This window comes from Amblyraja radiata, chromosome 10 (genome assembly GCF_010909765.2).
Source record: "Amblyraja radiata isolate CabotCenter1 chromosome 10, sAmbRad1.1.pri, whole genome shotgun sequence".
Classification (NCBI taxonomy): Eukaryota; Metazoa; Chordata; class Chondrichthyes; order Rajiformes; family Rajidae; genus Amblyraja; species Amblyraja radiata.
Window position 1 is genome coordinate 62,873,736 of NC_045965.1, and position 13,045 is coordinate 62,886,780.

The 13,045-nt window shown below is 46.3% G+C and overlaps 1 protein-coding gene across 1 annotated transcript in view; it reads left to right on the forward strand.

Annotated features, from left to right (window-relative positions):
- The first annotated feature begins 215 nt into the window (after positions 1–215).
- Positions 216–13,045, forward strand: part of gipc2 (GIPC PDZ domain containing family member 2) — a 55,991-nt gene continuing 43,161 nt past the window's right edge. The window contains exon 1 of the mRNA XM_033029051.1: positions 216–602. Within this exon, the coding sequence (XP_032884942.1) occupies positions 324–602 (279 nt within the window). The 5' untranslated portion in view covers positions 216–323. The remainder of the gene's footprint in view (positions 603–13,045) is intronic.

Consider the following 13,045-nt stretch of genomic DNA (forward strand, 5'->3'; position numbering starts at 1 on the left):
CGGCGGGAGGGGGGAAATTTGTGTGCGCATGCACGATAGCAGCCCCGCCCCTTGAGGTCGTCCAGCGGTGGGGGAGAAGAAGGGAGATGCATGTACGCATGCGCACCAACAGCACCGCCCCTTGAGGTCGTCCAAGGGTGAAGAATGGTGTACGCATGTCCGTTACCAGCCCCGCCCCTTGAGGTCGTCGAGTCGGCGCGAAGGGGGCGGGGAGGGGACATGTGCGCATGCGCGTCGTCGCTGAGGCGTCGGTAACGGCCGAGGGAGGCGTCGCCGCCGACACCATTGAATGAAGGAAGGTTTGTGTGTGTGAGAAGTGAAAGATGCCGCTCGGCCTGAAGAACAAGTGGAAGCACAGGTCGCGGGACAGCAGCACCTTGGTGGAGAACGAAGGCGGGCCGGGATGGAGGGGCGGCCGCGGCGGAGGCGGCCCGGCTTCACCAGGAGCGGCTGGGGGGCTCCCGCCGGCGCCCGCCCGCCCCAAGCTGGTCTTCCACACGCAGCTGGCGCACGGCAGCCCCACCGGCCGCATCGAGGGCTTCGCCAACGTCCGAGAACTCTACGCCAAGATCGCCGAGGTGTTCGCCATCTCCGCCGCCGAGGTAAATCCACCGCCCTCCTGGGTGGGTGTGTGTGTGTCTGTGTGTGTGATTGTGTATGTGATTGTGTGTGTGTGATTGTGTATGTGTCTGTATGTGTGTCTGTGTGATTGTGTGTGTGTCTGTGTGATTGTGTGTGTGTCTGTGTGATTGTGTGTGTGTGTGTATGTGGGTGTGTATGTGTGTGTGTCTGTGTGATTGTGTGTGTGTCTGTGTGTGATTGTGTGTGTGTGTGTGTGTGGGTGTGTATGTGTGGGTGGGTGTGTATGTGTGTGTGGGTGGGCGTGTGTGTGTGTGTTTGTGGGTGTGTGTTTGTGGGTGTGTATGTGTGTGTGTGCGATTGTGTGTGTATGTGTGTGTGTCTGTGTGTGTGTCTGTGTGTGGGTGTGGGTGTCTGTGTCTGTGTGATTGTGTGTGATTGTGTGTGTATGTGTGTGTGATTGTGTGTGTATGTGTGGGTGTGTGTGTGTGTGTGTGTGTGTGTGTGTTTGTGGGTGTGTGTATGTGGGTGTGTGTGTGTGATTGTATGTGTGTGTGATTGTGTGTGTGTGATTGTGTGTGTGTGTGTGTGATTGTGTGTGTGTGTGATTGTGTGTGTGTGATTGTGTGTGTGTGTATGTGGGTGTGTGTGTGTGATTGTGTGTGTGTGTGATTGTGTGTGTGTGATTGTGTGTGTGTGTATGTGTGTGATTGTGGGTGTGTATGTGTGTGATTGTGTGTGTGTGTGATTGTGTGTGTGTGATTGTGTGTGTGTGTGTGTATGTGTGTGATTGTGGGTGTGTATGTGTGTGATTGTGGGTGTGTGTTGGGGGGCCTCTATCATGGGGTGCAGGCATGAGGACTCTTCCGTTCTAGGACCAGAGGGCACAGCCTCAGAGTAAAAGGACGCACCTTTTAGGAAGGAGTCAGGAGAAGAAGGTGGTGGTGAATCAATCTGTGGAATTCATTGCTACAGACGGCTGTAGAGACCAAGAAAAGACAAAGATAGACACAAAATGCTGGAGTTACTCTGCGGGACAGGTAGTATCTCTGGAGAAAAATGTATAGGAGACATTTCGGGTCGAGACCTTTTCTGCAGATTCTCGTGGGAGCCAAGACCAAGTCATTAGGTATTTTTAAGGTGAAGATTCATTGACAGATTCTTGATTAGTACGGGGTGTCAGGGGTTATGGGGAGAAGGCAGGAGAATGCGGTTGAGAGGGAGAGATAGATCAGCCATGATTGAATGGTGGCAGAGGCTCAATGGGCCGAATGGCCCTAATTCTGCTTCTATCACTTATGAACTGAAGACCCGTTCCAATTGGGCCCCCTCATGCCCGCTCCCCACTTCCCATTGGCCCTCTTCTCTCTGCTCCCCCTCTTCCAAAAGGCCCACCTCCTCGCCCCTTACCATTGGTCCTCATTGATTTTCACCCCCAACAGCCACTTAGTTTAGTTTATTGTCCAGTGTACCGAGGTACAGTGAAAATCCGTTGTCGCCTGCTAACCAGTGAGTGGGAAGACAATACATTATTACAATTGAGCCATTTACAGTGTGTAGCTACATGATGAGGGAATCCCCTATAGTGCAAGGTAAAGCCAGCAAAGTCCGATCAAGGATAGTCCGAGATTCACTAAAGTGGTAGATAGTTGTTCAGCACTGCTCTCTGGTTGTGGTAGGATGGTTCAGTTGCCTGATTACAGCTGGGAAGAAACTGTCCCTGAATCTGGATATGTTTGTTTTCGCACTTCTATACCTTTTGTCTAATGGGAGAGGGGAGAAGAGGAAGTGGCCAGGATGTGAATCTGCCAATCAACCCCCACTTCTCCTGTATCCACCTATCACTCACTATGCTTTGAGCTACCCCTCCTCTCTTCCAGTCCCCCCCCCTAAAATCAGTCTGAAGAAGGATCCCAACACAAATTGCCACCTATCCATGTTCTCGAGAGGTGCTGCCTGACCTCCTGAGTTATTCCAGCACTATGTGTTTTTTTTGTTGTAAAAACCCAGTATCTGCAGTTCCTTGTTTCTATGTACACTGCAAAGGTTGTTTGGAAAGCTTTGAAATAATTAATTGTTTTTGCAGCGTTTACTTTAGATGCCAAAACTGATCATTTATGCGTGCATTGTTAAATGGTTCAACGGTTCTTCATTGCCATGTGCACTGCACAGTGAAATTCTTTTTGTATCGGTCACGCATGCACAAGTTGCCATATTTTGGCCCCGTTTACACAAAGACAATGTCCAAAGTCCGGTCTGCGCACTCGATGTACTGGAGCGGCTCCCGATCCAGGCGAGCCCCAGGCTGCTGCAGGGCCTCCTCCGTCACCCTCGACAGGTTGAACACAAAGTGCTGGAGTAACTCAGCGGGTCAGGCAGCATCTCTGGAGCACATGGATGGGCGATGTTTCGGGTCGGGTCCCTTCTTTAGCCTGAAGAATCGGTAGATGTGAGATATTTGGACTTGGATTAGACCTTCGAAAAGATGCCACAAATGATTCCATTAAAGTTAGATTATATGGAATCGGGTGTTGGGAGTGTTTAGTAATTCCCTGCATCTCCAGCGGTGATGCAGCACGGTGGCACAGCGGTGGAGTTGCTGCTTTGCAGCTCCAGAGACCACGGTTGGATCCTGACTACAGGTGCAGTCTGTACGGTGTTTGTACCTTCTCCCCATGACCTGCATGGGTTTTCTCCGAGATCTCCAGTTTCCTCCCACACTCCAAAGACGTGCAGGTTTGCAGCTTAATTGGCTTGGTATAAATGTAAAATTGTCCCTAGTGTGTGTAGGGTAGTGTTAATGTGCGGGGATCGTTGGTCAGTGCAGGCTCGGTGGGCTGAAGGGCCTGTTTCTGTGCTGTATCTCTAAATAAATTAAACTCCAGTATTTAATCTAATCTGGTTTTTTTTCTCCATCTGTTTAGAGCCATAGAGATATAGTTATAGGGCATAGAAACAGGCCCTGAATATGGTTTGTAGCCCATGTTGGCATTCTGGTACTGCCATAGCCTCCTGGTATTCATTTAATGAGATTGCACATTCAGAGTAGAGTCATACAGCACGAAAGCAGGCTCTTCAGACTCCAATACTCCAAGTGTGGCCTCGCCGACATCTTGCCCAACTGCAACTTCAGTATTCAGTCCAGTTTCAGTTCAGTTAAGGTTAGTTTATTGTCACGTGTGCCGAGGTGCGGTGAAAAACCTTTGTTGCGTGCTAATCAGTTAGCAGAAAGACAATACATGATTACAATCGAGCCATTTACAGTGTATAGAGACATGATAAGGGACTAACATTAGCACAAGGTAAAGCCAGCAAAGTCCGATCAAGGATAGTCTGAGGGTTACCAAATTGGTAGATAGTAGTTCAGCACTGCTCTCTGGTTGTGGTAGGATGATTCACAAAATGATTCACAACTTGAAAGTGCCTAAATGGTTGCTGAAATAAAATTCAAATGTAACTTACAAAAAAAAACATATTTAATGTCCTTATCAAGGCAATAGTTACTTCTTCAGTGCAAGTGAAGTGTAATGACTGGTGATTACAGAAAGACAGAAATACAGTAGCCAGTTTCCATGCAGAAAAGTCCATAAACAGCAGTGTGATAATGACATGCAGATATGGACAAGGACTCTATGGATCTATTACCTTGTTCTACCCAGACATTGTACATGAGGGGGCAGGGAGGTCCTCGGTTTAAAAATCTTATTATAAGTTCGTACCTTTTGACAGTACAATACTCCCGCACATTGCGCTGAGGTGTTGCACTATATTTACTGCCTGTTATTGAATGTCATGCTTGGAATTATATTTGATGGAGATTTGAAAGGGGATAATTTAAGTAATGGCTGACACAATTGACAATTTATTACTGAAACAGCATTCAATGGTGTGATTACTGCATTATCAGAGATACCTACGCAGTTTGGATGGCTCAAAGCTGGAGTAACTCAGCGGGGCAGGCAGCATCACTGGAGAATAGGAACTGGTGACGTCTCGGGTCAAGACCTTTCCTCAGAAGAAAGGTCACAACACGAAACGTCACCTGTTCCTTTTCTCAAGAGATGCCGCCTGACCAGCTGAGTTACTCCAGCTTTTTGTGCCTATCTTCAGTTTAAACCAGTATCTGCAGTACCTGCGCAGGCAGGATGCGTGACTTCTTTGTACGCCATTATCATTCACAAATGCCTTTCTCACACCCACTTCATGGATGTGCTGCCACATATTCTTACTCTTAACACAACCTCCTTTGGTTAATCAACGGGACAGGCAGCATCTCTGGAGAGAAGGAATGGGTGACGTTTCGGGGTCGAGACCCTTCTTCAGACTGAAGAAGGGTCTCGGTCCCGAAACGTCTGAAGAAGGGTCTCGACCCCAAAACGTCACCCATTCCTTCACTCCAGAGATGCTGCCTGTCCTGCTGAGTTACTCCAGCATTTTGTGTCTACCTTCGATTTAAACCAGCATCTGCAGTTCTTTCCTACTCCTGTGGTTATTTGTTGTTATAGTCTTTGGATTTTTTTTGCTTCAGACGCACCATAATCTTTGAATCATTCTGCTGTTCTACACTCACTGTTTACATATTGCTGTATCTGTCATTTCCAGGTTGAAACTCCTGGGCGTTGATATCTCAGATGACCTCCATTAGTCCCAGCACATAGATATAATCACAAAGAAAGCACACCAGCGTCTCGAATTTCTTAGACATTTAAAGAGATTCAGCAGGGCAGCACTGTTTCACAGCAGTAGAGTTGCTGCTTTATAGCGCCAAAGACCCTGGTTCAATCCTGACTGTACGGAGTTTGTACTTTCACCCTGTGACCTGTGTGGATTTTATTCTGGGTGCTCCGGTTTCCTCCCACATTCCAAAGACGTACAGGTTTGTAGGGTAATTGGTTTCGGTAAGAAATGTAAAATTGTCCCTAGTGTGCAGGACAGTGTTCGTGTGTGGGGATCACTGGTCGGCGTGGGTCAAAGGGCCCGTTTCCACGCTGTATTTCTAAAACTCAACTAATGTCCCGAATACAGTTTACCTTAAATGTACTGTAGAATGTCTCTTGACTGGTTGCGTCAGGGCCTGGTGTGGCAATTCTAACATATAGGAATGCAAGTGGTTGCAGGGAGTGGTGGACTCAGCCTAGTCTGTCACGGGTATAGCCCGCCCCATTGTTGAAAGCATCGCAGGCAATGTTGAAAACATGAGCTGCTGCCGGAAGAAGGCGGTATCTATTGTTCAGGATCCCCTCTATCTGGGCCTTATCTTCTTGCTGCTATCATCGGACAGGAGGTACAGAAGCCTGCCGTCCCACGCCACCAGGTTCAGGAACAGGTAGTTTAGTTTTAGTTTAGAGATACAGCTCAGAAGCAGGCCATGTGGCCCACCGAGCCCAGGCCGACAGCGATCCCCCGTACATTAGCACTATCCGGCACATTAACGACAATTCACAGTTTTCACCAAAGCCAATTAACCTACAAACCAAACTGTTTGGAGTGTAGGAGCAACCGGAGAAAACTTGCAAGGTCACAGGGAGAACGTACAAACTGTGTACAGACAGCACCCATAGTCAGGATTGAGCCCGTGTCTCTGGCACTGTGAGGCAGCAACTCTACCACTGTGCCAACGTGCCGCCCACTAATTTCCTACATGTGTCAATCCTAATCCTACCTTTGCACCACATCACCAAGCCCACGTTGTTGGACGGGTTTTCACACCTGGTGTATTGTGTGCAGTTTTGGTCCCCTAATTCGAGGAAGGACATTCTTGCTATTGAGGGAGTGCAGCGTAGGTTTACAAGGTTAATTCCCGGGATGGCGCGACTGTCATATGCTTGTATACTCTGCTTGCTTGTCTTGCTTGTATACTCTGGAGATCGAGATCCCTGATAGGACAATGAAATTCTTGCTTTGCTTTAGCACAACAGATCCTAGTAGGCATGAATACAGAACAGATCAGTGTGTCCATGTACCATTGTATAAATATATAGTTTAGAAGGATGAGAAGGGATCTTATTGAAACATATAAGATTATTAAGGGTTTGGACACGCTAGAGGCAGGAAACGTGTTCCCGATGTTGGGGGAGTCCAGAACCAGGGGCCGCAGTTTAAGAATAAGGGGTAAGCCATTTAACTGAGACGAGGAAACACTTTTTCCTCACAGAGAGTTGTGTGAGTGTGGAATTCTCTGCCTCAGAGGGCGGTGGAGGCCGGTTCTCTGAATACTTTCAAGAGAGAGCTAGATAAAGCTCTTAAAGGCAGCGGAGTCAGTGGATATCAAAGATACTTGAGCGGAGCTCCATGATCTTTGGTGGATATGGGGAGAAGGCAGGAACGGGGTACAGATTGGGAATGATCAACCATGATCACATTGAATGGCGGTGCTGGCTCGAAGGGCCAAATAGCCTACTCCTGCACCTATTGTCTATTCAGTCTGACACCTACTTTCTTGTTTTTTGGCACTTTGCGTTTGTAAGTTAGTTGGTACATTTCCCACATTGTAACCAACAGGGCAAATTGGTGGAGTAATCTTGCACTATACGTTGTTCCCTTTATGATGTATCTAGCTATTGCAATCATGTATAGTCTCTCTGCTGGTTGGTTAGCGAGCAGCACAAAGCTTTTCTCTGTACTTCGATAAACGTGACCATAACTAAACTCAACTCAGTGGGCCAGTCTGAGCAATGGTCCCGACCCGAAGCATTGCCTATCCATGTCTTCCGCAGATGCTGCCTGACCTCCTGAGTTACTCCAGCATTTTGTTTTGTAAATCAGTGTCTATAGTTCCTAGTGCCTCCATTTTACAGCAATAACTTGGCTTGCAAGGTACGATATCACCCGCTCAGAACTTTGTAAAAAGTGTCAAATTACAAATTTGTTCCTATTGGTTTGACCTCTTGAAATAGGGCCTGGATAATTGTTACTCCTTAAAAATGTCCCCCCGAGTTATTTAGTCACAAACGCTCTGAGGATACTGCTACACGCACATCCTGCATTTCTCTATGACACGGTACTGTTGAAGAACAGGCCGTGGGTGTATCTAGCATCCTGTCTGGATCTGTAATTTGATCTGGCACATTCAGCCAATAATTCTGTCAATCTGTTTACTCTTTTTGTTTTAATTCAAAAATCTGGATGTGAGTATATGCAGTAGAAATTCTGCAGCTGATTATGAGGTTTGCTTAACTCTTTCTTCAGCTTTTTCTTTGTGAGTTTCGGAGGAGATGGAATGGTTGAAGAAATGTCGGGGGTTATGGGGAGAAGGAAGGAAAACGGGCTTAGGATGGAGAGATAGATCGGCCATGATTGAATGTCGGAGTAGACTGGATGGACCGAATGGCCTAATTCTGCTCCTATCACTTATGATCTTATGCACACGGATACAAGGGACTGCAGATCACTTATGATTTTATGATGATTGAAACGCATTTGGTCTTTAAGTAAAATTAGTAATCAGATTAAAAAGCATAAGGTGCACCTTGGAAGATTGGGTCTTCATAGTAGTAATTAGTATAGAAACATAGAAACATAGAAAATAGGTGCAGGAGTAGGCCATTCGGCCCATTCAATATGATCATGGCTGATCATCCAACTCAGTATCCTGTACCTGCCTTCTCTCCATACCCCCTGATCCCTTTAGCCACAAGGGCCACATCTAACTCCCTCTTAAATATAGCCAATGAACTGGCCTCAACTACCTTCTGTGGCAGAGAATTCCAGAGATTCACCACTCTGTGTATGGTTGTGTACTGGCAGGGACAAGATTCTGGATGCCATGATAATCTCTCAGGTGAAGGACAAGGGAAATGCTCTGCTTTCTGTTTCTAAGGCAAATGTCTTTATGCTTGAAACACTGGTCCACTCATGGAGTTCCTAATCCTTGGAAAGGTTTTCCCCTGCTGGGTGGCACGGGCGGAAATCCTGGGGGGTACAGGGGACACACACGTTTCTCTCCCCCCCCCCCCCCCGTGCTTTGAGAGGAGGGGGACGATCTCTTCCCACCCACCCCCCACATGTTTTGTTATCCGGACTTTATGAGCCGCTTTCTAAGGGCTGAATCGGCCCATTTGCGAGGCCTTTCAAAATCAAGTTTAAAATCAAACTGCTGCATCAAGGCGATCAAGGCCGATGTTGAAGCCCCCGCCGGCTGATGAAAGACCCCGCAAATGGGCCGATTCAAGCCCACGGCCGAAGCCTCGCGTGCGTGCACGTGTCCATGCGCACGCGGCTGCCAAGAAATTGTGTCCCCTGCATGTTTTGATAGCGATTTCCGTGCCTGCTGGTTGGCAACTACCGATTGTGCAACCATACACGAGTCAAGTGTGTTTTATTGTCATATGTCTCAGATAGAACAATGAAATTCTTCCTTACAGTAGCAAATGAGAGAATTGTAGACAGTTTTCCTTGATAATCTTGTTTTCAATGCTTATCAAATCAACACAAGGTATTAAACATAGATTGATTTCACTTGTGCATTTAACATTCAGGCTTTTCACTTGTGCATTCAACATCCAAATAATTATGTTTGAGGAAATAGCAGAAATGCAAATACTGAGGTGAATAGATCTGAGTTTGGGTTCCTTTCTGGAAAAGCATTAAGTAAAGAGAATAATAGTTTCACCTGGTCACTGCACAGTTTGTGGTTCATTTGTGGTTTAATGCTTGCATTGTGAAAAACTTATTGCTGAAGTCTGCATTGTATAATTATTGATTGGGCAGGAGGATCCTTGGCTTCCTGACCCATGAATCACGATCACTAAAGATGGGCAAGGAAACATCCTCCACAATAATTCTCAACATCAGCTGTGTCCTCAGACCCTTAATAGACACACTATGCACTCACAAATGTGCACTTACAAGATGGCAGATGGCACCGCTGTCGTTGGCCAGATCTCAAACGAGTACAGGAAAGGGACAGAGTGCTAAGCCATGTGATGTCAAGACAACAAGACTCCCACTCAATGTCAGCGAGTCGAAAGAGTTGGTCATTGACTTTGTGAAACGGGTGGAGTGCACGCCCCAGTTTGCATCAATGGTGTTGAAGCGGAGTTGGTCACGAGCTTCATGTTCCTGACCAACGATTTGTCCTGGTTCAGCAACATTGATGCTACGCCAAGAAAGCACGCTGTCTTTCTCACAAGGCCAAGGGTATTTGGCATCTTTGCAATGACTCGCACCAAGTTCCACAGATGCACCATAGAAAACATCCTATCCGGATGAATCACAGCTTGGCATGGCAGCTGCTCTGCCCAAGACAGCAAGACATTGAAGAGAGTTGAGAAAGCATCTTCTTCTTCTTCTTGCGTGTGGCGTGCATAACCTAAAGTTGGAGGACAACTTGTTCTATTTGATCTTATTTGATTGTGCACGCCGGGATGATTGCATTTGTCGAAACAGGGCGGACCACGTGAAGGTTGGAATCTTCCACCCCCGAGAAAGCATCCATCGTACAAGTCAGCCTCTTTCCATCACCCCCCCCCCCCCCCCCATCATCTCCGTCTAAACTAAATGCTGCCTTTGCAAAACAACATAACCGAAGCTCACTCTTTCTCATCCCCTCTCCTATCTGGCAAAGGATACAAAAGCTAGAAAGTATGAACCACCAGGTTCAAGAACAGCATCCTCCCTGCAGCTATCACACTCTTGTAAGCCTCGGAGGTATTCCCAATTTATCTCATTATGGCCCTTGCATTTTATATATCTGTGTAGCCGCAACGCCATAATCTGCCCTGTTTACTTTTTTGTACTATCTGATGTACTTCTGCTTGGTGTAATTTTCCAGGATGACTCGCAAGACAAAAATTTCCACAATGTCTCAATACAGGTGGATATAATAAACTGATAACAATACCAAATTGGACATTAAACCTTAGTCATCTATAGACAAAAAAAGACACACAGTTGGAGTAACTAGGTGTGTCAGGCATCATCTCTGGAGATCATGGATAGGTGACGTTTCAGGTTGAAACCCTTCTGAAGAAAGTATGTACCACCAGGTTCAAGAACAGCTCCCACCCCGATGCTATCAGACTCTTGTAAGCAAAGGGTGTATTCTCGATCTTCTGAAACCAGAAACGTCACCTTTTCACCTATAAAAGATGTAGCCTGACCAGCTGAGTTGCTCCAGCACTTTGTCTTTTTTTGTAAACCAGCATCTGCAGTTCCGCAGTCATCTATAGACCATAGCTGAGACAGTCCCCATTCTCCCCCATGTATTCGCAGATTTGCCTGCACTGTAAATGACACTGAGAATGGAAACTGCTGTTTCCTCCTGATGTTCCTTAGTGACTTTAGTTATACAGGCCCTTCAGCCCACTGAGCCTGCGCCGACCAGGGATCCCCGCACACCAACACTATCCTACACACTAGGAAAAATTTACGGAAGCCAATTAACCCTCAAACATGTACGCCTTTGGACTATGGGAGGAAACCGGAGTACCTGGGGAAAACCCATGCGGTCACAGGGCGAACATACCAACAGCACCCAAAGTCAGGATTGATTTGGCGCTATAAGGCCGTAACTACTGTTGCGCCACTGTGCTGCCCTAAGTGGAAAGAGAGATGAAGCCAGCCCATCATCCATGTACTTGTGTCCTGAGCTGAGTTGTTGGGGCCGAGCATCAGTTTGCAGGAAGCATCTGGACAATGTCCTTAATTCAGGTGTCTTACTATAATCTTAAATCTGTTGGGGCCGACAGCTGGTTAACTGGTCTTCCTTTCAAGTTCCCGGTGCTCTAATTAAATTGATGTTCTCTTTAAAGCCTTTCTTGTGCATGACCTCTATTTGTGAATTAAGCGCAGAATTGTTTTCTAACAATGAGATTATTTATGGTACAACATAAAGGACCTGTAGCACAAGTGTGGCACAACATAAAGGACTTTGTTAGGATTACAAATTGTTCTCGACTGCCATCTTGTTTAGAATGTAAACATGCTTTTAGTTTGTTTTTGTTTAATTGGCATAGTAGCAGACATTATCCCCAGTATATATCCGGATGAAAATGTTTGCATGTCTGAGCTTGTAGAGCTGGGTTATTTAGTACATCAGCGTGCTTGAAATTGGCTAAAACTTTCCTTTGGAGCCACACTTAAATTAGATTGTTTGCATTTAATTGTTTTGCATTCCCTTGAATCTTCTTGAGAAGATTCAGTCATAATTTTTAAATAGAATTTGGCTGAATGAGAACGGGTTGGAACTTGACTATGCATAGTTTGACTCGAATGAGGTTGATGCACTTAAAGCACGGCTTTAGGTTGAAGATGCTGGAGTAACTGGCAGCATTTCTGGATGGAATCAGAATCAGAATCACACTTTATTCGCCAAGTATGTTTTGCAATATACGAGGAATTTCATTGGCCATGTCAGTCATACAATTAAAAGCAACAGATCACTCAAAAACACATTTTAACATGAACATCCACCACAGTGACCACTACACCTTCCTCACTGTGATGGAAGGCGAAATAAAGTTCAAGTCCTTCCCTTAGTTCTTCCTCAGTCGTGGGCCTCGAGACCCCGTTGACGGGACGATCTTGACTCCCGTAGCCGGTGGCGTTCGGGCCCTCCGCGTCGAGGCGATCAGCTCCCGGGCTCAAAATCAGTCCGAGGAGGCCTGATGTTTCAGGTCGACGCCCTTCTTCAGACTGAGTCAAGGAAGAGAGAAGCCCAGAGATAAGGAAGTGTAAGGTGTGAAAACGAGACATCAAAGGGGATGTAGATCTGAGTTGCATCGTGTTCACCACTTTATCTCAGTCAAGATGGTATGTTTAATACTGGAGACTTCCATTCTAGGTGTCTTTTCCAGTCTTGCCTGTCCTTGATCAATACTTGACGATAGACACAAAATGCTGGAGTAACTCAGCGGGCCAGGCAGCATCTCTGTAGAGAAGGAATGGGTGGCATACGGGTTGACGTGAAACATCACTCATTCCTTCTCTCCAGAGATGATGCCGAGTTACTCCAGCATTTTATGTCTATCTTTGATGTAAACCAACTTCTGCAGTTCTTTCCTACACGCTTGATGTTTTTTTCCATCTCTTAATGTGTTTGTGATTGTTATACTTACTGTCACCAGTCAAGATGGCAACAAAAATGTCTTGACTTGAGTTTGGATGGCAATAATCCAGTGATTTCTGTTTTATTCTTGAGCAATTTACAGATGATTAGAAACTATATTTTGGGGGTTAATCCAGAGTGAGGAAGCAAAACTAGAGGTCAAAGGTAGGATCAGGAACCTCCTGGAGAATTCCTCCCTTTGAAGGCAGACACAAAATGCTGGAGCAACTCAGAGGGTCAGGCAGCATCTCTGGTGAAAAACTATAGGTGAATAGGTAACTGGTAGGAGTTCCACTGTTTGCGTCCTTGTATCCTCTTGTTATTGCATCTTCACCAGTGAGCCATTATGGGCTCCAACTTCCTGAGGTCATCTGTGGCTGATCCAGATTGGTTCTGGCCTTTTCTTGCCTGAAGTTTATT